This window comes from Prionailurus bengalensis, chromosome E2 (genome assembly GCF_016509475.1).
Source record: "Prionailurus bengalensis isolate Pbe53 chromosome E2, Fcat_Pben_1.1_paternal_pri, whole genome shotgun sequence".
Classification (NCBI taxonomy): domain Eukaryota; kingdom Metazoa; phylum Chordata; class Mammalia; order Carnivora; family Felidae; genus Prionailurus; species Prionailurus bengalensis.
This window is the reverse complement of record NC_057352.1, coordinates 4257464-4282868: the sequence shown is the minus strand read 5'-3', so window position 1 is coordinate 4282868 and position 25405 is coordinate 4257464. Positions and strand designations below refer to the sequence as shown.

Genomic DNA, 25405 nt, shown 5'->3' with positions numbered 1-25405 from the left:
ACAGGCTCCAGGCTCTGAGCTGTCAGCACAGAGCTCGACGCGGGGCTCGAACTCCCGGACCGTGAGATCATGACCTGAGCCAAAGTCAGACGCTTAACCGACCAAGCCACCCAGGCGCCCCTATTTTTATTTTTTTTAATGTTTATTTATTTTTGAAAGAGTGTGAGAAGGGGAGGGGCAGAGAGGGAGAGAGCACAGAGATCTGAAGTCACAGCAGAGAGCCCAATGCGGAGCTCGAACCCACGAACCATGGGATCGTGACCTGAGCGAAGTTGGACGCTTAATCCACTGAACCACCCAGGTGCCCCTATTCTATTTTTTTTTTTTTTTAATGTTTAGTTTTTGAGAGAGAGAGAGAGTGTGAGCAGGAGAGGAGCAGAGAGAGAGGGAGACAGAATTTGAAGCAGCCTCCAAGCTCTCAGCTGTCAACACAGAGCACTACTTGGAACTCAAACCCACAGACCCGGAGATCATGACCTGAGACAAAGTCGGACACTAAGCCGACTGAGCCACCCAGGAGCCCCTCTTTTTTTTTTTTTTTTTTTTTTAAGATATGCACCCTGTGGCACTATCTGGAGGTGCCATTGTTTGTTTACCTGGTCCCCTGGAGATGGGGACTTGACTTATTTCCCATCTGATAAGAACATTTAGCAGGGGAGTTTTACAAATCGAATAGATTTCCTTCCTCACTCCCCCCCAAAATGCAGCCTACGTCTTCAAAACAGAAGCCTTCAGTCTATTTTGCTGAAGGAGGCTGAAAGTCACCATCTGTTAATCCAATCTGCATTACGGAGGAAAGGAAAATCGTCTCATGGGCTTGACTCTTCCTCTCCGGACCCCACTGAGGCTAATTCCTGAGGGTCTCCTGCGGGGTGGCCCCGTGACCTCAATAGGGAATCGAGGTTCTGGTTTGCACATGACGTTTCTTCTGGACCTAAGAAGCAGAGGCGGAATTTATAGGAAGGACCCTGCCTAAATCACATTATGCATGGGAAGGCTAGACAATCGGGCTTGGGAATTTGGTGGGAAGCCAAGAACAGACAGCAGACAGTGTTCTTAAAGTCACATGTGTGACCGCAGCCTGGCCGGGAAGCTGGTCTACCACGATCCCGGCTGGACACTCCCTTCTCTCATGCCGGACCAGTGACTGATGACCTCACCCTTCCCGCTGAACTCTACACTTCCCTCTGTCCTCGCCTCTTTCCTGCCTAATCAAAGTCCCAGGAGGAAGCATTCAATTACCCATCCCATACCTTCCAGAGACTTCCATTAGACATCTGTGGCTCTCCAAGGCTCCTGCTCTGTGAAGGTCTGGCCCCCCTAGTCTTCTAAAAAGTCAGCTCCCACCGCTGCACCCACCGTGGGGCACTGCCGCCAGAATAAGGTGGGGGTTCAGATACTGGGAGATCCCCAAATATCAGGCATTGTCTATAGTGTTTATAGATGCTGAAGTTCCACAAAGAGCATTCTGGGATGCAGGGGCAGTAGACACGTGCCCTGAGATGGGAGACCAGGGATATCCCTTCACAGAGCAGGAGGCTTGGAGAGCCACAGATGTCTAACTTCCTTCTTATTCAGGGTTGTTTTTAAAATGAAACAGGGGGCGCCTGGGTGGCTCAGTCAGTTGAGCGTCCGACTTCGGCTCAGGTCATGATCTCGTGGTCTGTGAGTTCGAACCTCGCATCCGGCTCTGTGCTGACAGCTCGGAGCCTGGAGCCTGCTTCAAATTCTGTGTCTGCCCCTCTCCTGCTCACGCTCTGTCTCTCTCTCTCAAAAAGAAATAAACATTAAAAATAAATAAATAAATAAAAATAAAACGAAACAAAACAGCAATAGATATTCCATTTTGCCAAACACTCTTTTTCGCATATATGGGATTGTCAGATGATTTTTTTTTTCCTACTTGGCTCTGCTAATATGATAAATCTCATTAACAGTTTTGTGAATATTAGCCATTCTTCTTTTTCTCCGGTAAACTCCATTTGGTCACAATGTATCTTTTTTTTTTTTTTAATCTTTATTTATTTTTGAGAGACAGGGAGACAGAGCGTGAGCAGGGAAAGAGCAGAGAGAGAAAGGGAGACATAGAATGGGAAGCAGACTCCAGACTCTGAGTTGTCACCAACCCAACGCAGGGCTCCAACTCACAAACTGTGAGATCATGACCTGGGCCAAAATCAAGAGTCAGACACTGAACCAACTGAGCCACCCAGGCTCCCCTAAATTTTTTTTTAATGTTTATTTATTTTTTAGACAGACAGAGCATGAGCAGGGGAGGGGCAGAAAGAGAGGGAGACATGGAATCTGAAGCAGCCTCCAGGCTCTGAGCTGTCAGTACAGAGCCTGATGTGGGGCTCGAACCCACAAGCCACAAGATCATGACCTGAGCTGAAGTCAGACACTTAACCAACTGAGCCACCCAAGCGCCCCACAATGTATCTTTTTCTTATATACTGCTGTAATCCGTTTGCTGGTTCAGGCTGGCACATTCCAAGAAAAAAAAAAAAAAAAGCTTCATGAAAAAGTTTTATGAGTTCCAGCCCCACACTGGGCTCTGTGCTGACAGCTCAGAGCCTGGAGCCTGCTTCGGATTCTCGGTCTCCTTCTCTCTCTGCTCCTGCCCCACTCGTGCTGTCTCTCTCTCTCTCAGAAAATAAATAAACATTACAAAAATAAATGTATTTTTTTATTTTTTATTTTTTTGAAGTCAGAATTTGTTTAAAAGTGTATTTATTTTGAGAGACAGAGAGACAGAGAGACAGCAGGGGAGGGGCAGAGAGACAGGGAGAAAGAAAAAAATCCCAAGTAGGCTTTGCACTGTCAGGACAGAGCTTAAATTTTTTTTTAAATAAATAAATTGCTAGAGGATCTCACAGAACTCAGGGGAATACTTAGGTTTAAATGCTATGAGGGGCGCCTGGCTCAGTTGGTTGAGTGTCTGACTTCGGCTCAGGTCGTGATCTCATGGTTCATGAGTTTGAGCCCCACATCGGGTCTGTGCTGTCAGCACAGAACCTGCTTCAGATCCTAGGTCCCTCTCTCTCTGCCCTTCCCCCACTTGCGTGCTCTCTCAAAAGTTAAAAAAAATTTTAATGATATGATAAGGGATATGAATCCACAGCTAGATAGGAGAGATGGCTAGGACCAGGTGTGGGGAAAGGCTTCCAGGCTACTCTCTCCCAGGACCTCGTGTTCACCAACCCAGAAAGAAGCTCTCTGAATCTAGCCAGTTCTCCTTCGGGTTTTATGGAGGTTTCATGACACAGTCCTGGTTGGCTAAGTCCTGGCCATTGGCTGATTCCACCTCTATGTCTCCCCTCCCCAGAAGCCAGGGAGAGTGAAAGTTCCAACTCCCTGACCACTTAGTTGATCCTCCCAGAAGCCAGCCCCCACCCTTGGGTGGAGTCCAAAAAGTCACCTCCTTAACGTGACTCCTTAACAAAAGACACATTTATCATCCTTCTCACAGGAAATCCCGCGGGTGCGGGTTTCAAGAGCTGTGAACCAGAACCCATGAGTCATGAGAAATATATATATATATTTGGTCATCTGAAGGACCAAGTACAGATTTATAGATCCCACCGCAATACTCAAACATTCCTTAAAAAAAAAAAAAATGTCAGGAGGGGCACCTGGGGGGCCCAGTCGGTTAAGCGCCCAACTGCAGCTCAAGTCATGATCTCACCCTCCGTGACTTCGAGCCCCGCGTCGGGCTCTGTGCTGACAGCTCGGAGCCTGGAGCCTGCTTCGGAGTCTGTGTCTCCCTCTCTCTCTGCACCTCTCCTGCTCATGCTCTGTCTCTCAAAAATAAATAAATGGTAAAAAAATAAAATAAAACAAAAAGTCAGGGTACTTACTCTTCTATTTTTTTTTTTTTTTTTTCTGTTCCATTCTGAATGTTCCAGGGTGTTTCATTATTCTATTTGTCTGGCTTTGTGCCAAAACCACACTCACTCAATTACTTGGCTTCGTAAGTAAGTCTTTTTTTTTTTTTTAAGTTTATTTTTTTAAGTAGTATCTACACCCAACATGGGCTCGAACTTAGGACCCTGAGATCAAGAGTCACATTCTCAAGGCGCCTGGGTGGCTCAGTCAGTTGAGCATCCAACTTCAGCTCAGGTCATGAACTCACAGTTTGCAGGTTCAAGCCCCACGTCGGGCTTACTGCTGTCAACACAGAGCCCACTCCAGATCCTATGTCTCCCTCTCTCTCTCTGCTCCAACCCCGCTCGTGCTGTCTCTCAAAAAAAGGAAGAACTTCTTAAAAAAAAAAAAAAGTCCCATGTTCTAGCCACTGAGCCTGACAGGTACCCCTGTATTCCCATCGTCCTACAACATCACCAGATTTCCAGACACATCTCCAGAACCTTTCAACAGCCCAAACTAAAACTCTGTATCCCTTAAACACTAACTCCCATTTCTCCCTGCCTCTAGCCCCTGGTGTTCTGTCCTTTAAAACACTAAGTTTTGGGGCCCCTGGGTGGCTCGGTCAGGTAAGCATCCGACTTCAGCTCAGGTCATGATCTCACAATTCATGGGTTCAAGCCCCATGTCGGGCTCTGTGCTGACAACTCAGAGCCTGGAGCCTGCTTCTGATTCTGATAATGTGTGTGTGTCTTTCTCTCTCTGCCCCTCCCCTGCTCATGCTCTGTCTGTCTGCCTTCTGTCTCTCAAAATATGAATAAGCATTAAAAAAAATATTTAGGGGCACCCGAGTGGCTTAGTCAGTTCAGCGTCTGACTCCGGCTCAGGTCACAATCTCACAGTTTGTGAGTTTGAGCCCCTCATCAGGCTCACTGTTGTCAGCACAGAACCCCCTTTGGATCCTCTGTCTCCCTCTCTCTCTCTGACCCTCCCCCGCTTGCTCTCAAAATAAATAAAACATAAAAAAAAAAACTTATTACAAAATTTTTAGTAAATTTTTTTTCTAAATAAGAAAAATCTTTAAACACTAAGTTTTGGGGCAATTTATTACCCAGCAGTATGTGACTAATACAGAGATGTATAGAAATAGATGAATTTGGGGCTCCTGGGTGGCTCAGATGGTTAAGCGGCCGAATTCGGCTTAGGTCATGATCTCATGGTCCATGAGTTCGAGCCCCGCGTCGGGCTCTGTGCTGACAGCTCAGGGCCTGGAGCCTGCTTCAGAGTCTGTGTCTCCCTCTCTCTGACCCTCCCCCGTTCATGCTCTGTCTCTCTCTGTCTCAAAAATAAATAAACGTTAAAAAAATTAAAAAAAAATAGATGAATTTGAGAGGGAATACAGAAGGCAAAGTGACAGTGATGGGGTTTTGGAGTGTTGCGGGTTCGGAGCCCAGAGCCCAGAAAGAATTCTTGAAGATGTCTTCCGTGCAAAAATGGTGATGTTATTAAAGCACGGAGACAGGACCTGTGGGCAGAAAGAGCCACACCGGGGTTGTGCGGAATGACTGGTTATATACTATGGAGTTGGGGGAGGTAGAGTCAAGAGGAAGTTTCTGGGTTTGTTTGGTTTTTTTTTTAGTTTTTTAAGTTTATTTCTTTATTTTGAGACAGACAGCATGAGTGGGGGAGGGGGCAGGGAGAGAAGGAGAGAGAGAATCCTCAGGCTCTACACTGCCAGGGCAGAACCCAATGCAGGGCATGAACTCAGGAAACCGTGAGATCATCACCTGATCTGAAACCAAGAATTGGATGCTTAACTGACTAATGCACCCAGGCACCCCACGAGGAAGTTTCTTGAAGGGATTTCCATATGCTGAAGAAAATTCACAGATGGTGAGTCTAGCAATTATCAAGGTAATGTTGTTTTTCCCTCTAGCAAAGCATTAACTTTAAGACAGTAGGTAGTTCCTGGACATGAGGCTATTGATAAGGTTGCCTTTTTCTTGTAATTCACTAAGGTATTTATAAACTGATGGAGATTCCTGTCCTGAAGGACTGTGATCTCTATCAGTTACCACTTGGTTTCCTTTCCTTTCCTTTGTCCTTGGGCAGTCAGGAGAGCCTGAGGAATATTGTGCAACTGGATGAAGGCTGGTGACATTCACTACTGGTGTTGCTGGGAAGGACAAAATTTTGGAGGAAAGGTCGTCTGTTCATTTTAGATGTGTTCAGTTTGGGGAAAGAAAAAAAAAGGAGGTGCCTGGGTGGCTCAGTTAGTTAAGCGTCTGACTTCGGCTCAGGTCATGATCTCATGGTTCGTGAGTTTGAGCCCTGTGTTGGGTTCTGTGCTGGCATCTCAGAGCCTGCTTGGGATTCTCTCTCTCTCTCCCCCTGCCCCATCTCTCTCTGCCCCTCCCCCATGCTCTCTCCCTGTCTCTCTGTCAAAATAAATAAATACACTTAAAAAATTATTTTAAGGGGCGCCTGGGTGGCTCAGTCGGTTAAGCGTCCGACTTCAGCTCAGGTCATGATCTCGCGGTCCGTGAGTTCGAGCCCCGCCTCGGGCTCTATGCTGACTGCTCAGAGCCTGGAGCCTGTTTCGGATTCTGTGTCTCCTCTCTGTGACCCTCTCGCATTCATGCTCTGTCTCTCTCTGTCTCAAAAATAAATAAACGTTAAAAAAATTTTTTAAATTATTTTAAAAAGATTTATCTGCATATATGTTTCCCCAACCGAAGACTAGGTCCTCCCGGTCTCCCTTACAGCTCTGCATGGCCAGGCACCTAAACTCCGTACAGTGGGATGTGTGCAGTTTCAGAATTATACCTTCAAAAAGAAGGAAGCATGCGAACCTGTCCCCCCTCCCCTCTTCCTGCTAGCTGTAATGCCGATGTAATGGTATGGTCTGGATCACGTGTTAGATCCCAGATAGAAGCGCTTGTTGAAGATGACTGAGCAACAATAGAGAATGACTCCTTGAGACCGTGGAGGCATCATGTCAACCTTGGATTGTGAACATCATGTCAACCTTGGAGAAAAATAAACCGTCATCTTGTCTAGGCCTGCATCGTCTAATATGGTAGCCATCAGCCACATGGGGCTATTGGACAGTGAAAGTGTGGCTGGTGTCACACACTGAAAGTTTTGATATATTGGATTGAATAAAATATGCTGTTAAAAGGAACCCTTCCCTTTGACTTCATTGTAATGTGGCTACTAGAAAATTTAAAATTGCACATGTAGCTCACATTAATTTTTTATTGGTCAACGCTGGTTTAGGCCATTGATATTTTGCCTTTGTTATAGCAGCTGAATGTCACTAGTAACGGGTCATGTAGTCATTGGTGCCACTTGAAGTCACGTGTAGGGGGCCCCCTAGCAAGAGTAGGTCATGAGACGAGCAGGGGCTCTGGAAGAGTTTTGAGGGACTCTAGTATTCAAAGGAGTATGAGCTTGCAAGAGTCAGAGAACGAGCCCAGAGAAGCAATAGGAAAACCAGGAGAATGATGTGCCTTACAATCTTAGAGAGCAGCGTTTCAGGTTGGAAGGAGGTACCAAGTGCATCGGTTACTTGAGAGGTCAGAAAGATAAAAACTGGGGGACCTGGGTGGCTCAGTCAGTTGAGTGTCCAACATCAGCTCAGGTCATGATCTCACAGTTCGTGAGTTCGAGCCCCACCTTGGGCTCTGTGCTTACAGCTCAGAGCCTGGAGCCTGCTTTGGATTCTATGTCTCTGTCTCTCTCTGCCCCTCCCCCAGTCACAGTGTCTCTCTCTCTCTCTCTCTCTCTCTCTCTCTCTCTCTCTCTCTCTCTCTCTCTCAAAAATAAATAAACATTAAAAAAAAGTTAAAAACTGAAAAGAAGAAAAAGTTCAGAGTGATAGGAAACTATATTTGTTTGCTAGGCCACCACAAGACAGTACTGTGGACTGGGTGATCCAGGAATTTATGGAAGTTACAGAAATAAGCAGAAATTAACTTTCTCATAGTTGTGCAAGTTAGAAACCCCAGATCAAAGTATCATCAGGGTTGGCTTTTTTCTGAGGTCCCTCCCCTTGGCTTGTAGACTGCCATCTTTTCCCTGTGTCTTCACATGGTCACAGTGTGAATGCACTTAATTCCACTAACTGTACACTTAAAGATGGTTGAAGAGGTAAATGTTATGTTATATGTATTTTTACCACAATTAAAAATAACTATTATTTCTGAAAAAGTCAGTGAAAGAATCTACTCCCGAAACCATTGTTGCACTATAATGCTAACTTGGATGTAAGTTAAAAATAAATAAATTATTAAAAATTAAAAAAAAAATTTAAGTCAGTGAAAGATTCTTTGAGTGGGAGATGCTGACCACCTAAAAAGAGGAAGAATAGTAATCACAACAGCCAAGGTATGAGAAAGACGTATTTAAAAATCAAAAAGCCATGAAAGCTTGGCATGAGTTGAGAAGAACACCTTTGCAATTGTTACAGAAAGGTAGTCCCGGAAAGAGAGCCAAGTCTGTGGTTTTAGTAGAGGACATTGAGGGGCTTTCCAGAGGATGGCTTTTATTATCTCTCAACGGGGGCAGATCATAGGCTGAGAATGCATGGCTGGAGGCATAAAGGGTGTCAGAGATTGAAGAGGGTAAAAATATTGCACTTGTCACCACGGAAATGACAATGAGTTGACCAGGTGATAGAGGCGGGACTGTGGGCAATGCCCAGAGCACGTGGAGTTGGGCCATCACGTATTCAGGGTGGAACCACTCTGCCCTGTAACGAGACTTTCTCCAGTAATGCTCACTTGCTTTAGAGACAAGCTCAGGAAAACAAAACAGAACCTGACAGGTGGGCTTTTTCTTCTCCAAGACTGGGGCCTTACAAAGACAGAAGAGTGTGAGGCAGGCAACATGGCAAGAGTATTATTGAAATGATGGACTGTGGAGTCGTATCCAAAGGAAAGAGAGGGTGTGCAGTTGGGGGTTCCTATCAAGTTCAGAAAAGGTGATGGTGGGGTTGCTGAGAAAGTAAGGTGGAAGGTGGTTGATGTCAGAGGGATGTGGGAAAGTGAGAGGATGGTTGGGGTGGAGGGCACCATCAACGTTGCAGCTCTTAGTGTCTCCCAGATGGTTTCTCATCATGGAGCAAATAGAAACATGCTGATATTTTTTGCAGCTCACGGAGCTAATTAGATAAGCCTGCCACAAACAGAGCCATCCAGGCCACTCTGAGAGTCAAGGGAATCAATACCTCTAGCCCATCTATGACCTGTTCGTGGTACATCTGTGACTAGGAGGTCAGTAGATGACAAAAAGGTGATAAGGCCAGAGAACAGCCTGGGGGGCATGGCGGGGGGAGGGTGGGCAATTTACTTCAGGGAAGGTGAGAGAAGAAAGAATACTTAAAGAAGTGGCTTTGGGGAGCCTGGCTGGCTCAGTTGGAAGAGCATACAACTCTTTTTATTTTTTTTAATGTTTATTTATTTTCGAGAGCCAGAGACAGAGCATGAGCAGGGGAGATGCAGAGAAGAAAGGGAGACACATGTCCAAAGCAGGCTCCAGACTCTAAGCTGTCAGCCCAGAGCCCAATGTAGGGCTTGAACTCACAGACTGTGAGATCATGACCTGAGCTGATGTCAGGCGCTTAACTGACTGAGCCACCCAGGCGCCCCTTTTTAACATTTTTTTTTTAATGTTTATTTACTTTTGAGAGAGAGAGAGACAGAGTGTGAACAGGGGAGAGTCAGAGACAGAGAGGAAGACACAGAATCCAAAGCAGGCTCCAGGCTCTGAGCTCTCAGCTCAGAGCCCAACGAGGGACTCGAACTCACAAGCTGTGAGATCATGACCTGAGCCGAAGTCAGACGCTTAACTGATTGAGCCACCCAGGCACCCCCAAGAGCATGCAACTCTTAATCTCAGGGTTGTGGGTTCAAGCCCCATGTTGGGCATTGTGCCTACTTAAGAGGAAGAGACAAGGAAAGAGAAGGAGAAGGAAACAGAATCCCAAGCAGGTTCAACGCTGTTAGCACAGAGTCAGACGTGGGGCTTGAACTCATGAACCGTGAGCTCATGACCTGAGCTGAAACCAAGAGTTGGATGCTTAACCAACTGAGCCACCCAGCTGCCCCTAAATCAAGGGTTTCTGAGGACTTGAGCAGGGAGGAGCTGGAGTAGGGTGGTGGTGACTGAGAGAGCCAGGATCTAAGATTCCCTCCTGTAGGGTCCTGGTCATGGGTTTCCATCATCTCAAGAAACCCCACCTCCCTGGGGAAAACTGAGATCTACTGCATCACGTTTGTCCCCATGTCCACAAGGCTCACTGCTGGAAAGACAGGACACCAGCAGGGCAACTCCAATTTCAGCTGGTCTCCTTGATGGATGAAATCAACCCAGCCCTTGGCATCTAGAATGACCAATCCATGTATCCAGGTGGGCCCTAAAACCAATGGTAAATGTCCTAATATCCTGAGAAGACGGGGGGGCAGATATTTGAGACAGACCAAAGAGGAGAAGACACACACACACACAGAAGACAAGGTGACATAAAAACAGGCGGTAGGGGGTACCTGGGTGGCTCAGTCAGTTAAGCCGCCAACTCTTGGTTTCTGCTCAGGCTATGATGGTTCATGAGTTCGAGCCCCTCATCGGGCTCTGTGCTGATGGCACAGAGCCTGCTTGGGATTTTTTCTCCCTCCCTCTCTCTCTGCTCCTACCTTGCTGCTCCTTGGTCTCTATATCTCTCTCAAAATAAAGATATAAACATTAAAAAAAAAAAACAGAGGATAGATATTGGAGTGATGAGGCCACAGGACAAGGAAACCACAGTTCTAAGAAGCTGGAAGAGGCGAGGCACCCATTTTCCCGTAGAGCTTTCAGAGTGAGTGAGGCCCGCTGATGACTCAGTTTCAGACCAAGATCATCATTCAATACCCCATGGATTCCACCGTGGCCAACTGCATGTATGACATAATGGTGATAATGTGTAAAAAGTGGGAAGGAGAAGGTACATACACTGTATGTCTCATTAAGACACACACATGCCAGAGCATGGGAGATAAACCCCATGAAAACTGGGCAGCCTGTCACCTCAAGGAAGTTGCTGAGAATCCGGTAGTCTGAGGACAGTGGGAATATCCCATGTAGTGAAGTCACTACATCTAGAGAAAAATCCCCATTGGAGGAGGGCATATGTGCTCACATAGGAGGCACTCATAAATCTTTGTTCATGAATGAGTGAGTTTCCAATGGACGTATAGAAATATCTGTGTGATGTCGATATAACAAAGCCCCTTAAAATCTTTGTAATTCCTGAGTGGTAGGAGATGAGAGGAGGATCTTTTTTATTCAATATAAACCCCTTTCAACCACACCTGAGTTTATGCTAATGAGATGAGTCTTGGTGAACCCCCAGGTGGGTGGCTCAGGATGGGGGCTGGATGCCTGAGAAACCAATCCTGGGATTGGACGGTTGAAATTTTCAGCGACCATCCTATAATATGGAACGTCCATAAAATTCTTTTTTTTTTAATTTTTTAATGTTGTTGTTTTTTTTTGAGAGAGACAGAGTGTGAGTGGGGGAGGGGCAGAGAGAGACGGAGACACAGAATCCAAAGCAGGCTCCAGGCTCTGAGTTGTCAGCACTTGGGGCTTGAACCCATGAACTGTGAGATCATGACGTGAGCTGATGTCAGACGCTTAACTGACTGAGACACCCAGGCACGCCTCCTTTTTATTTTTTTTTAAGAGATGGGATTTTAATTTTTATTTGTTATTTTTTAAGTTTATTTATTTATTTTGAAAGAGAGAGAGAGAGTGAATGCGAGCAGGGGAGGGGGAGAGAGAGAGAGAGAGAGAGAGAGAGAGAGAGAGAATCCCAAGCAGGCTCCGTGCTATCAGAGCAGAGCCCAATGTGGGGCTCTGACTGATGAATGGTGAGATCATGACCTGAGCTGAAATCAAGAGTCAGACACTTAATTGACTAGGCCACCCAGGTGCACCCCCCCCCACACACACATAAAATTCCTCAACAACCGGTTTCTTAGCTTCCTGGTTAGTAAACGCAGCAGAGTATGGGAAGTGGCATGCCCGCCATATTTTGCCCTATGTGTCTCTCCTATTTGGCTGTCCTCGAGTTGTATCCTTTGTTTTTTGTTTTGTTTTGTTTTAAAGCTTATTTATTTATTTTAACAAATTAAATTTTTTTTAATGTTTATTTATTTTTGAGACAGAGCATGAACAGGGGAGGGGCAGAGAGAGAGGGAGACACAGAATCTGAAACAGGCTCCAGGCTCTGAGCTGTCAGCACAGAGCCTGATGCGGGGCTCGAACTCACGGACCGTGAGATCATGACCTGAGCCGAAGTCTGACACTTAACCGACCAAGCCACCCAGGTGCCCCTAAAGCTTATTTATTTATTTTGAGAGAGAGAGGGCCCATGTGTGCATGCAAGAGCCCATGCACAAGTGGGGGAGGGGCAGAGTGGGGGTGGAGAAAGAATCCTAAGCAGGCTCCTTAATGTCAGCACAGAGCCCGATGCAGGGGCTCGAGATCCCACCCCAGGAACCTTGAGATTATGACCTGAGCCAAGATCAAGACCCAGACGCTTACCAACTCAGCCACCCAGGCTCCCCGAGATCCGTCCTTTGTAATAAATCAGTAATACTAAGTAAAGAGCTTTCTTGAGTTCTGTGAGCCATTGTAGCAAATTATGGGCCCCCAAAAAGGGGTCGTAGGAACCCTTGATTTATAGTCAGTCAGTCACAAGTATGGCATGCCTGGGACTTGGACTGGAATTGGAAGGGAGGCGGGTATGGGGGGGGTCTTGTGGGACTGAGCCAGTACCTGTGGGTTCTGTATTACTTCCAGGTCATGAGGTACCTGGAATCAAATGGAATTAATTCCTTGACCCCACAGGGGCACCTGGCTGGCTCAGTCGGTAAAGTGTACAACTCATGAGTTTGAGTCACGTGCTGGGTGTAGAGATTACTTAAAGATAAAATCTTTAGGGGTGCCTGAGTGGCTCAGTCGGTTAAACGTCTGACTTTTGCTCAGGTCATGATCTCCTGGTTCGTAGGTTCGAGCCCTGCATGGGGATCTGTGCTGACAGCTCAGAGCCTAAAGCTTGCTTTGCTTTGGACTCTGTGTCTCCCTCTCTCTGCAACGCCCCACCCCCCCCCGCTCGCATTCTGTCTCTCTCTCAAAATAAATCAATATTTTTTTAATTAAAAAAAAGATAAAATCTTTAAAACAAATCATTGGACACTTGGTTTCAGAAGGGTTAGAGATTGGTCATCGGTATGAAAAAAAAAAACCCATATATTTGGTGTCAGATGCATCAGGAGTGAAAAGCAGCACATAATCCGTATCCAGGTGAACTCTTCCCAAAAAACCTCTATCGCAGAGAAGGCTATTAAGCCATCTGGCAGATCAGATGACCTCACAGAGCTCAGCATCAGCCTCCCTGGTCCTGGCACAATGGAGTCATGAACAAAGTGGCCATGGAGGGCTAGGCATGGACTTGCCCCAGCAAAGCTCAGCCAGCTGTGACACTGGTAACCCTCCCCCACCAACGTTGCACGCTTCCTAGGAAGACCACCCAAATACCTGGTGGCCTGAGAATCACCTTGGATTCCTTCCATCATGAATGGAGCGATGACTCCTTCCTGCCTGGAATATTTAAATCCGGGTTGCTATTTGGTTGCCTTGCCTTATCCACTCCTGCCAACAGCCGCATCTATGTACCCACTGAATGGCCCTATTCACCATCATGTTCACTGTCACACAATATTGCTTCTGATCAAGGAGCTCCGTTTATTAGGAAGTCGGTGGGTGGGTCCGTGCACCCCATCACCCCTACCCAGCTAGCTTCACAGAACAGAGGTACGGCCTGTTTGGGGCTGGAATACAGCGCCAGGTTGGAGACAACATCCTCCAGGTGGAGGGGGGCTGTCCTACAGGATGGGTAAACACTCTGAACCAGGGGCGCCTCCATGATGCCAGATGACACACACCCAGGAGCCCTAAGGTATCACTTCTCAAGATCACACCCAGTGACTCATTCTTTAAACGTTGGCTTCCTCTTCCTGTCCGGCTGAACTCTGCTGTTTGGGGGAACTTTCTGTTTCCACCAGAGAGGACAACGTGGTGAATTGTGTGAGTGGAGGCCTCTCCTGAACTATTGGGGGGGGGGGGGAGGGATCTCAGGAGCGCCACAGTGGGGTCAGGCAAAGATTGGGGCAGGGAGCAGGAAAGAGCTGCCTCTGCACCGGGGGCCAAGGAGGTGTGTGAGTGGAGCCTGGGGACCACCCTGGAGGACCTCCAAATGGCACCGTGTCCTGACTCCTTAGGCAGGGCCTGATGCCAGGCTCACAGAGACCCCTTCCCCTATGCAGACCACAGAAGGACAGAGAGGGTCTGTGCCTATCCCCTCCGCAGGGGCACAAAGGCGGGCATGCAAGCTCCACATCCCTCCCCCACCATCCCATGCGCCCCCCCCCCCCCACTTCTGCCGCGCTCACGGCGTCCAGCGCACCCCCCCCCAGTCCCTCCCACCTCCGTAGGGCACGCAGCCTGCTAGACAGGGCTCCCGGACCCCTCCCGACCACCCCACCCGGTCGCGACTCGCGCGGGCTGGGTCTCAAAGCCTCCTTGGTTGTCCGCCTGGAAGGCACCCAGCGGCAGCAGCGCCCGGTTAGCTCGGAGTCGCGCACCAACCGCAGCCGCCACCCAGGCCCCGCCCAGAGGCAGCCGCGAGCAAGGCCGCGCCAGGGACAACTGCGGAGCGCGGTGAGTGAGCCGGGCCAGTAGGGAGGGTCCCAGGCGTCCCGGGCCCCGCCCCGCCCCTACCCCGGGCGGGCACCCCGACCTTCAGCTCCTGCTTGCTTCTGGACTCTGTGGCTCAGTTTCAGGGCCCCAGAGCCTCCCTGAGAAAGGACCCCGGGCCCCTTCCTTGCGCCGGGCCTCGGGCACACCAGCTCCTCGGACCCCTCCCTTCCTGCGGGAATCATGAATCGGACGCCCCCAGCAGCATCCCTCTCCCTCCCTGCCCCCCCCCCCAGCCCCCGGCCCGGTCCTCCTCGAGCTTCCCTGCCCCTCCCTCTCTCCGGGAGCCAGGAATGCAGGCCAAAAATATCTCTCAGCTCCAGACCTGGGAGGCTCGGCTTGCGAGCACATCTGAGCGGATGAAAACCCAGGAGTGTGAGCTTTGATTGCTTTTTGCGTCAGGAATCTGGGCCTCCAGCCTAGGCGTCGTTTGGAACCTGGGAGTCCCGTGCTCCGACTCCCACCGCCCGAGATCCAGACATTTTGCTGTCAACATCCCTCCCCCCGCCCCCATCGACTGTGAGCTGGGACCCAGGAGTCCCGTCCACCAATGGGCGAGTCCCAGCGTAAATGAGGATTTGGGGACCCAGGAGTCGGGGACCTCAGCCCAGCTCTTAAAGCCTAGGGATCGGCCCTTTCAGGGACCCTGGCCCACAGACCCCATCAAACTGACAGGCCCGGTGCCCCCACCCACCGCGACCCAGATGTCCAAGATTGCATCCGGCCTGGAAGAGCCAGACTGCAGCAGGCGACGAGGGGAGGGGGCCGGAAGGGAGAGGGAGAATTGAGGGAGGTGATACCGGGGTGGGGACCTGGGCTGGGGGCTCCGTCCAAAACAGACGCCAAACAGACGGGTTGCCATGGCAACGGCCTTCCCGGGCCTCCCCTGGAGACTGCGCTAGGGCCGAGTCGGGGAGGGCAGCCCCCAGGAGCCCCCACACCGCCAGCTGTTGTATCTTCCTGTTTTGTCACCACGGCAACAGTGACCTCAGCCCTCCACTCCGCCCCCCCACCCCCTCCGCACTGGCGGGGCCGGAGAGCCCAGGTCCATTTCTCCCGGGGAGGGGCGTGGTCTTTTCTCGGCTCCGCCTCAAGGGCGGGCCCGGGATACCCCTGGCTCAGGGAGTCCCTTTCTCAGCCCTGGCCCCGCGCTCGCGCCGGGGACCCCGCCCCCGCCCCGGCCCCGCCCCCGCCCACCAACCCCACCCAGTTAGCAAACGCTTCCAGTCTGCAGCTGTCGCCTCTGTCTCAGCAGCAGCCGCCACAGCCCGAGAGGTGAGGCTGCGGGGACCCCCCCCCCCCCCCCCCCGGCGCGGACGCTGCGGTCAGGATTCCTGGGTGCAGAGGGAGGGAAGGGCTGGGGTTCCGAGTGTCTGAGTGTCTAGAAAGACTGGGTCATGGATCAGGACTCAGATTCTGGAGGGGACAGGGCTTCAGACCTGCACTCACATGTCATCTATCTGAGGGAGGAGGGGCTGGGGGCAGGACTCCCGGGTCTGAGGGATGAAGGGCTGGGGGCCTAGACTCCTGGGTCTGAGAGAGGAGGGGGCTGGGGGCCTGGACTCCTGGGTCTGAGGGAGGAGGGGCTGGGGGCCAGGACTCCTGGGTCTGAGGGAGGAGGGGGCTGGGGGCCTGGACTCCTGGGTCTGAGGGAGGAGGGGGCTGGGGGCCTGGACTCCTGGGTCTGAGGGAGGAGGGGGCTGGGGGCCTGGACTCCTGGGTCTGAGGGAGGAGGGGGCTGGGGGCCTGGACTCCTGGGTCTGAGGGAGGAGGGGGCTGGGGGCCAGGACTCCTGGGTCTGAGGGAGGAGGGGGCTGGGGGCCTGGACTCCTGGGTCTGAGGGAGGAGGGGGCTGGGGGCCTAGACTCCTGGGTCTGAGGGAGGAGGGGGCTGAGGGCCTGGACTCCTGGGTCTGAGGGATGAAGGGCTGGGGGCCTAGATTCCTGGGTCTGAGGGAGGAGGGGGCTGGGGCAGGACTCCTGGGTCTGAGGGAGGAGGGACTGGGGGCAGGACTCCTGGGTCTGAGGGAGGAGGGACTGGGGGAAGGACTCCTGGGTCTGAGGGAGGAGGGGCTGGGGGTCAGGACTCCAGGGTCTGAGGGAGGAGGGGGCTGAGGGTCTGGACTCCTGGGTCTGAGGGAGGAGGGGCCTGGGGCCTGGACTCCTGGGTCTGAGCGGGGAGGGGCTGGGGTCTGAAATCCTGGGTCTGAGGGAGGAGGGGCTGGGGGCAGGACTCCTGGGTCTGAGGGAGGAGGGGCTGGGGGTCTGAAATCCTGGGTCTGAGGAGGAGGGATGGGGACTCCTAAGTGCCCTGGTTGAAGGGGGCTAAAATCTAGCAAGAGGAGGTCCTCACGAGAGGAGGCGCTTGGAGCTGGGAGCTTGGGTTTGAGAAAGAGAGGGGTCTTCCCTGCTCCCCACCCCTCCATTCCGAAGACAGAATTCGAACTTCGGGCCAGACAGGCGGTGGGCTGAGGTCCAGCACCGTGCTCGCAAAGGCGAAGACGAAGCTGGGAAGCTGGTGTCCTAGGCTGGGAGAAGCCAAGGCTGAGGCCGGAGGCCTTGGGTTGCTGAGAGTGGAGGCTGGGGTTCAGGGACGCGATTCTGTGCGGGTGATGGGGTGTGGTGTTTGGCGTGGAGGTGGAGAAAGCGTGGGGCGTGGCCGGGGGAGTTCTAAATTGCGCCGTGAAGGCGAAGGGGTGTTTCCTCTCCCTCCGCCTGTCTTCGGAGATGCATTCCTGAGTTCTGACCTCAGGCGGCGGCTGGAGGCGCGGAGGGTGGAGAAGGACCCCCCCTCCCCTCCGGGTGGTCCCTGCACCACCCCCCTCCTTCCTTGGGGCACTTCTGGATTTGTGGCCCGCCCTGTTTCTCCTTCCCCGCTCGGGACCCGGCAGTACCCACTTTCCAGGGCGCCCCAGCGCAGGCCAGCCCTGACTTCCTCCTAACGGGTTCTCGGAGGGCGTGGCGGGGAGCTGGAGGCGGCCGCCTCCCTTCTAGCACCTCCCAGGTGGCCCCGGAGGCCCAGCCCCCGCAGGGAGACCTGACTTCCGAGGGTCGGTGGGAGGTGTGGCTACTAATCTCTGGACTGGATTCCAACAGTGTGGTTTCCAGCTTCGAGGGTGGGGTGGGGTGGGGAGTGGGGTTCCCCTAGGCAAACCCGGGGGTCTCTTCTTGGGGTCCAGGCTCCCAGTCCATGCTCTAGGGACCCAGGACTCACATTTTGGAGGCCCCAGAAATTCAGGCTTCGGGCCTCCCTTCCTGGGACCTGGAGTTTGGACTCGCGCCCCACCCCCCTCCCCGGAATCCACAAGTGGGGCGGCGATCCCGGAGGCCGGCGCGGGGCGGAGGGGCCAGCACCGCCCCCTGGTCCCCGGCACATTCCAGATGGCTGGGCTGACTTGAAGCCCTTATAAGGCACGGAGACGCTGCGCCTGGCCAGGCCGCCCGCCCCCGCAGCCACCGCCCAGGGCCCTCCCGCCCGCCGGGCCCGCGGCTTTCTTGGGCTGGGGCGAGGTTAAGATCACTCACACCCACGCCGGCCCGCGCGCGGGGCGTGCACTTTCACCGGGTTCCTTCCACTCCGCTTCTGCAGTTTGGGCACTTGGGGACGGGGCAGGGGCGGGGCTTCCCTGGGTTCACCGCCGGGACCTCATCCCCGCCCTGGCTGGGAGGGCGCCGAGGCTGCGGAGGCTGGCGGCGCGTTCTGGGCGAGCTGGTCGCCTGGGTCCCGGGAGGGGCGGAGCGGGGGCTGGGTTGGGCGCGGACTCTCCCTCCCTCCCTCCAGTGCTCTGACTGGCCTTTTCCAGGTGTCTGACCTAATCCACCTCCAGAGCCGGATATTTCTGCGTCTGGGTCCTCCGCAAAGACTGCTGGTGAGTGGGAGCCGGGACGCCCCGTGTCTGAGGGAGGAGGGGCTGGGGGCCCGGCCTCCTTGGGTCTGAGGGCAGAGGGGGCTTCCCGCCCAGACTTTTGTGTCGGAGGGAGGAGCATCTGGGGGCCTGGACTCCTGGGTCCGAGAGAAGGACCTGGGAGCTTGGTTTCCAAGGAACGAGACCCAGACACCTGTGTACCCAAGCGAGAAGTGTGCCCAGGAGCTGGGCTCCTGCGCCCTCGGGGCCTCTCCTAGGGACAGTTAGGTAAGGTTAAAGCCTGTTCTACTGCCTGACCCTGGAAGGAGGAAGTTTTATTTCCCTGTGGCTGAGAGAGGCCTTCTGAAATTGTAGGGTGGAACCTGAGAGATTAGAGGTTTTAGGACCTGGGGGAGGATTTGGACACCTGGTCCCCAGTAGGCTGGACCCTCTCTATTCCTGAGGGTCTGTAGGACAAGGAGACAGAAGGTTCTGGAGGGACAGAAGAAGGAAGTGGATTTCCCAAACCACAGGTGTCTGGTGTGCCCAAGGCTGAGGGCCCAGAGTCCTGGGGTCTGAAGCTGTGTAACAGGACTTGAGAGGCCTGGAGGTTTCCGTGGAAGGGGCTGGGTCGCCGAGAGCCAAGCTTCTTGGGCGCCCTGGGGAATTTGGAGGTTGGACTCCACGTGCGGGAGGGGCCGAGGCAGGCGGAAGCTCGGCGTCCCTGGGTGAAGTACTCCACACCCAAATCCCAGGTGGGATTCAGACTGAGGGCCCAGACCCTTGATCTCCGAGGTGAGAGGGCGTGCGTGCTGTGGAGAGCTCAGGTCCAGTTCCAGAGACAGGTCGGGAGGGCAGAGGCTCTGATCACCTGTGATCACCTGTGAGTCCCAGAGAACGATCTCACCCGGGGAGGCTGGAAATGCCTGCAGGGTGATAGAAGGAAGGTGGGCACTGGAGCCGGGGGAGTGGAGCCCTGGGTACCCAGAGGGAGGAGGTGGAGCCCAGTGAAGAGGTCGGAACCTCTTGTTCTGACGTGCGGTCGGGGAGGTTTTTGAGTGGCTGGGAGGCTGAGTCCCTGGGGGAAGGAGGGCAGTTTTGAGAGTCTGGGGTGGTTTCACGGTAGCTGGGTTGCAGAGAGGGAAGCAGAGACAGCGGCCCAGACTCCTGGGTTCTGCCACAGGACGTGGGAAACCCCAGTCAGGACGGAGGAGGGGGCTGGCACTTGGGTGACCAACTCAGCCCCTTAGGCCTGCCGCGTCTCCCCCCTCCGCCAGCTTGAGTCCTTTGTCCCCAGGGGTGGAAGGGCTGAGGGCCTGGGTTCCCACATCTGGAACCTTCTTAGGACTCTTCCTTTGCCCTCTTCCCAGCCATGCCAGTGACCGTGACCCGCACGACCGTCACCACCACCATGTCGTCCTCCTCAGGCCTGGGCTCCCCAACCATCGTTGGGTCCCCTAGGGCGCTGACCCAGCCCCTGGGCCTCCTCCGCCTGCTGCAGCTGGTGTCCACCTGCGTGGCCTTCTCACTGGTGGCCAGTGTGGGTGCTTGGACGGGGTCCATGGGTAACTGGTCCATGTTCACGTGGTGCTTCTGCTTCTCCGTGACCCTCATCATCCTCATAGTCGAGTTGGGCGGGCTCCAGGCCCGCTTCCCCCTGTCCTGGCGAAACTTCCCCATCACCTACGCCTGCTACGCCGCCCTCTTCTGCCTGTCGGCCTCCATCATCTACCCCACCACCTACGTCCAGTTCTTGTCTCACGGCCGCTCCCGGGACCACGCCATCGCCGCCACCGCCTTCTCCTGCATCGCCTGCGTGGCTTATGCCACCGAAGTGGCCTGGACCCGGGCCCGGCCCGGGGAGATCACCGGATACATGGCCACCGTGCCAGGCCTGCTCAAGGTGCTGGAGACCTTCGTGGCCTGTGTCATCTTTGCCTTCATCAGCAGCCCGTACCTATACCAGCACCAGCCGGCGCTGGAGTGGTGCGTGGCCGTGTACTCGATCTGCTTCATCCTGGCGGCCGTGGCCATCCTGCTGAACCTGGGTGACTGCACCAACGTGCTGCCCATCTCCTTCCCCAGCTTCCTGTCCGGGCTGGCCCTGCTGTCGGTCCTCCTGTATGCCACTGCCCTGGTTCTCTGGCCGCTCTACCAGTTCGACGAGAAGTACGGCGGCCAACCGCGGCGCTCAAGGGATGTGAACTGCGGCGACAGGCACACCTTCTACGTGTGCAACTGGGACCGCCGGCTGGCCGTGGCCATCCTGACGGCCATCAACCTGCTGGCTTACGTGGCTGACCTCGTGTACTCGGCCCGCCTGGTTTTTGTTCGGGTGTGAGGCTCCGGCCGGGGGCTCTTGGCTCCCCCCTTGTGCCCAGGTTCTCATTTCCTCTTCCGGGCTCCCTCTCTTCCACCTTTCTCCTGTCCTTCCCAATTCCCCTTGCTCTTTTCCGTTTCTTTCGCTTCTGGGCTCCTCTCTCCTTCCCTTCCTGTTTTGTTTGGTTGCCCGTATCCTGTTTGGCCCATTTGCCCTTCTGTTTTCATGGTCTTCTTTTCTGACCTGTTCTGCCTCTCTCGGCTCTTTTCTGGTCCTCTCATTTTCTCATCTGCCTGTGTCTTAGCCACCCCTTCCCGTTTTCTTTCTTCCAATTTCCTTGGGAGCTCCAAGACTCCTTCTTCTCTACCCCCACCTCCAAAGGTGCTGAGCTCCACCTGTCCCACACCTCTCTCTGCAGCTGTTAATACCCCTGGCCTCCCCGAGGGGCCTCATTGCCAAAGCATGCCTGCCCGCCCTGGCTGTGCCTTGTTGGTGTGTACGTGTGTGTTTGGGGTGGGGGGGGGAGGGTAGCTAGGGATTGGGCTCCCTTTCTCCCAGGGGAGGGGGGTGTACCGTACAGGTCCCCTTTAAGTTAAAAAAAAAAAAAATCTCTGGAGGCCAAAGATTTTCCAGTGGGTATGACACTTAACCCACAGACAGACCCCGGGTCCCTGGGTCCTGCTCGGCACCCAGCCTCGCCTGAGACTGCCTCCAGAATTTTTGCCAGGCTTACTAAGAATCCACTGCCTAGAGGCCATCTTAAAGGAAGTCAAGGGTGAACGTTTTCCAGCCCGACTGCTCTCTGCATTATCGAAAACCCGTCCGAAGTATTTGTGAGGGGCAGCGATGTGGCCCTCCAGCCTTAGTGTTAAAAATAGCCCGTCCTGCCTTTGCTGGGAGAAAAAAAATGGCCACTGCCTGCCTTAACGGCAATGCTAGCCTGGATTTGTTTTTTTTCTTTTCCTCTTCCTGGTTATGGGGGCAAAACTTACATTGAGTGGCCCTATTCTAAAAGGGGAAGTTGCTTTTCAATTTCTTTTTCTTGGGGGGGCGGGGTTGCTGTTGCCTTAGAGGGATTGCATTACTTGGAGTGTGGTGCACACACACATACACACACACACAGGTGTGTTTCTGTGTGTTAGTCGCTTCCTGTAGCTGCTTCCTTGCTTCTCTGGGACTCACATGCATAACGTCATATATATAAATGTATAAATATATATTTTATTTTTTTTTTAATTCCCTGGAGCTTCTGGTCCCCATGGGTCCCTTCTGTCAACCACAGAGGGAAGACTTGTCCGTTGCCCTATTCCCACATCCATAATTTTTTTTTTTACATCAATATAAAGATAAAAGAAAAAAATTGTGCTTGCTTTATTACTGGGGAGGGCTCCAGGAGAGAGGGCAAGGACTAGATTCTTAGGACTGGTGGGAAAAGGGGACAACTTTAATGTTTATTCTTTTTGTTTTGTTTTGTTTTGAGAGAGAGTGGGGGGGGGGGGAGCAGGAGAAAGGCAGAAAGAGAGGAAGGCACGGAGTCCAAAGTGGGCTCCAGGCTCCAAGCTGTCAGCACAGAGCCCGACGCGGGCCTCAAACCCACAAACCGTGAGATCATGACCCGAGCTTAACCGACTGACCCACCCAGGCACCCCAGAAGGGGACAACTTTATCCTTTGAATCTCCCAATTTACCCTCTCCAACCAGAACTAGTTAGGATCGAAACGGACAAGATTTATCCTTCCTCAGAGTCCAGGAGCACCTCAGAAATACTGTCTCCATCTGAGTGCAATGTTTCTTCCAAAATCAACTCTTCAGGTTTCCAATCTCAGGAACAGGCTCTCACGGCTGAGAATCCAGGCACTGGCTCTTCCCCGACTTCTGTCAGTGGCTCACCAGACACTGTCTGTCCTTCCTTCAACTGTCCCCTTCTCCAGGCTCCTGACCTAGCTCAGGTATTTTGTTTCTCCTGAACTAGCATCTCAGCCTCCCCCTTGACTAGCCCACCCCTAGCCCACCTTGGCCCCAGAGGGATGCTTCTAGCATCCAGGTCTGATACTGCCCTCCCCTGCTCAAGTCCTTCCACATCCTACTATCCACTGCCTACAGGTAATACCAAAGCTCCAGTCTGGGCCTTCAGGATCTGACCCTGCCTGCGTTCCCATCATCATCAGCTCCTTCTTTCCCTTAGTTCTAAGCTCCCTGACAACCGGTCCACAGAAGACCTCGATAAAGAGCAAACGAATTACTCCTACAATGATTCTGTCCCACAGAAATTCCTGTTGTCGGATTCTCCAGCCGGAGGAGAACCGCAAATATCTAAACAGAAGTCTGCAAAAATCCCAGGATCATGCAACCTATTTTATGCACTTGGACCCCAGCAAAAGCAACTGGGGAGAGCTATCTCAAAGGAGGGAGGGAGGGGGTCCCCCCGCCCCGGAAGGGCGGGAAGGGCTAATTGGAACAGACGCACCGATTTCCAGCGAGGAGAAGCCTCCTTTTGATCTGTTCAGTGTGCACCCCAGAATTCCGACCTGCACCGATGCCTGCCTCCTGCAAGGGCGTCTCGCCCCCTCCCCACCCCATCCCATGCTGGAACCCACTCTGGAAGGCACCAGAGAGAGCAGCTCCAGACCCCGGGGGTGGTGTGCTGGTGATGGAGGAAAGCAGCCAAGCAGACCAAGGTGGGAATTCTCAGGTCAGCTTCCAGGACCACTCCCACCCCTACACTTGCCCTTGGGCAGGGCGCACGCCTGGAGGTGGCTGGCAAGGCCAGAACGCCCCATATCTGGGGGGGGGGGGGTTAGGAGGAGAGTCGGATTCCCTCACCTCCTCTTCGGCTTCGGGAAGCCCGACCCGAACCCCCAAAATTCCCAGAGAAGGTGTGGTGGGCTCCCCGGGTCCCCGTGGCGCCCCGCCCCCTATTGCGGGGCACGCCGGGAAACGAAGTTCTCGGCCGCGTCGCCGCAACAGGCGGTCCGCAGGCTCCGACTACAGGTCCCAGGATGCACTGCGCTCCGCAGCCCGAGGAGGGCCGTGGTTGCCCTTGGCAACAGAGCGGGTCTCCGGGAGCCGGGACCCGGACGCGCACGGGAGTTGGGGGTAGGGGTGGGGGTGGCGGGGCCGGAGCGCGACCTGAGCGAGGCAAAGACGCGGGCAGAGCGACGGACGGGAGACAGGAGGAGACGGACAGAGCGGCACAGGGTTTTCCAGAGCCAGAGAGGGGGAGAGACGTGGAGGGAGGGGGAGAGACGTGGAGGGAGGGGGAGAGACGTGCAGGGAGGGGGAGACCCCCAGAGACGAAGAGAGAGGTTCATAGCCAGAGAGGGTGAGAAAGGTGGGGGGCGCTTGGGGGGGGGGGAGGGAGAAGGAGAGAGACAAATGAACTCATTCAGAGAGAGAGACCCCCAGCGACAGAGGATGGGACTGACAGCCCACGAGTGGGTCAGAGAGGTTTGCAGAGACAGAGACAAAAGTACTTACAGAGACAGGGACCCAGTGGGAGAGCGGGAGAGACAGCAAGGACTGAAGGGTGGGGGAGACACAGGTGGACTCCCAAAAGAGAAAGACGCAGAGGGAGGGAGACACAGAGGCCCACAGAATCACAGACTGAGTCCCCGATTGAGAGAGAGAGAGAGAGTCACAGGGCCAGAAAGACATACAGAGTCAGGAAGAGGGAGAGCTTCTGGGAGAGAGAGAAGCAGGAATTTAGGAGACCTGCAGGGAGAGGCCGAGGGACACTGATTCACAGTGAGACGGGCACCTCTGAGAAACAGGGAGACCCCGAGACCCAGCGAGGGTCACAGGATGAGCGACAGGCATAAAGGAGACGCGCAGCAGAGACAGAGAGACCAAGAACAAGAGATCGTTCCAGAGGGAGACGTAGACCCAGGCCGGGAGACAGAAATCAAGGCCTGAGCAGCAGACGAGAAAGCGAGACACCAGGCCTCCCCGTTCAGCACTGGGTCCCCAGCACTGACGGCAAAGTTCGTGTCATGAAGCCGAGTGACACAGTCAGAAACCCCGAGATCCGGGTGGCGTCTCATCGGGCTAACCGGGCCCACCGAGGCCCCCCCACCGCCCCCCCCCCCCCCGTGGGGAGGAGGACCCGGCCAGGCAACAGGAGGAGGGGGTGGGGGGCGGGGAGGGCGCCTCTCAGAGGATGCCCCCCTCCCTCCAGCCAGCCCCCGGAGCGGGTGTGCGCACGTGTGTTGGGAGCGGGGAGGGCATTTGTCCCGAGCCTCCGGGAGTGGGGTGGGGGGGGTGGGGGGCGGAGGGACGCCTTTAAGCTGAAACCCCGCCCCTCGGTCGTCATGGCAACGCCTCCCCCCAGCCGGGGCTCCCACATTTCAGCAGGTGCTTGAGCTTGGAGCTCCCGCCGCCGCCGCCGCCGCCGCCGCCGCCCTTGCCTCGGGCTCCTCGGCGCCCCTGCCCTCGGCTCTCCGCCCTGCCCGCCCGCTCCCCCTGGCGGAGCGGGCGCGCCCCGGGGTGCCGCTCCCTGCCCTGCGCTCCGCGCCTGGAGGTGCCTCGCCCCTCTCCTTCCCTCCTCGCAGTCTCCCCGTGGCTCAGTGCTCTCCCGA

The 25405-nt window shown here is 53.9% G+C and overlaps 1 protein-coding gene across 5 annotated transcripts; it reads left to right on the top strand.

The window, feature by feature from the left end:
• The first annotated feature begins 13893 nt into the window (after window positions 1-13893).
• MYADM (myeloid associated differentiation marker) lies at window positions 13894-22115 on the top strand. 5 transcript variants are annotated; one of them, XM_043600158.1, is made up of 5 exons: window positions 13894-13998; window positions 14513-14631; window positions 15070-15942; window positions 18470-18535; window positions 19882-22115. In XM_043600158.1, the coding sequence occupies exon 5, from the start codon at window positions 19884-19886 to the stop codon at window positions 20850-20852; it is 969 nt and encodes a 322-aa protein (XP_043456093.1). In that variant the 5' UTR covers window positions 13894-13998; window positions 14513-14631; window positions 15070-15942; window positions 18470-18535; window positions 19882-19883; the 3' UTR covers window positions 20853-22115. The 5 variants fall into 5 exon arrangements, with proteins under 5 accessions (XP_043456093.1, XP_043456095.1, XP_043456094.1 ...); XM_043600160.1 differs by lacking the exon at window positions 15070-15942; XM_043600159.1 differs by lacking the exon at window positions 15070-15942 and having other exon boundaries at window positions 13980-14631.
• Window positions 22116-25405: the final 3290 nt, after the last annotated feature.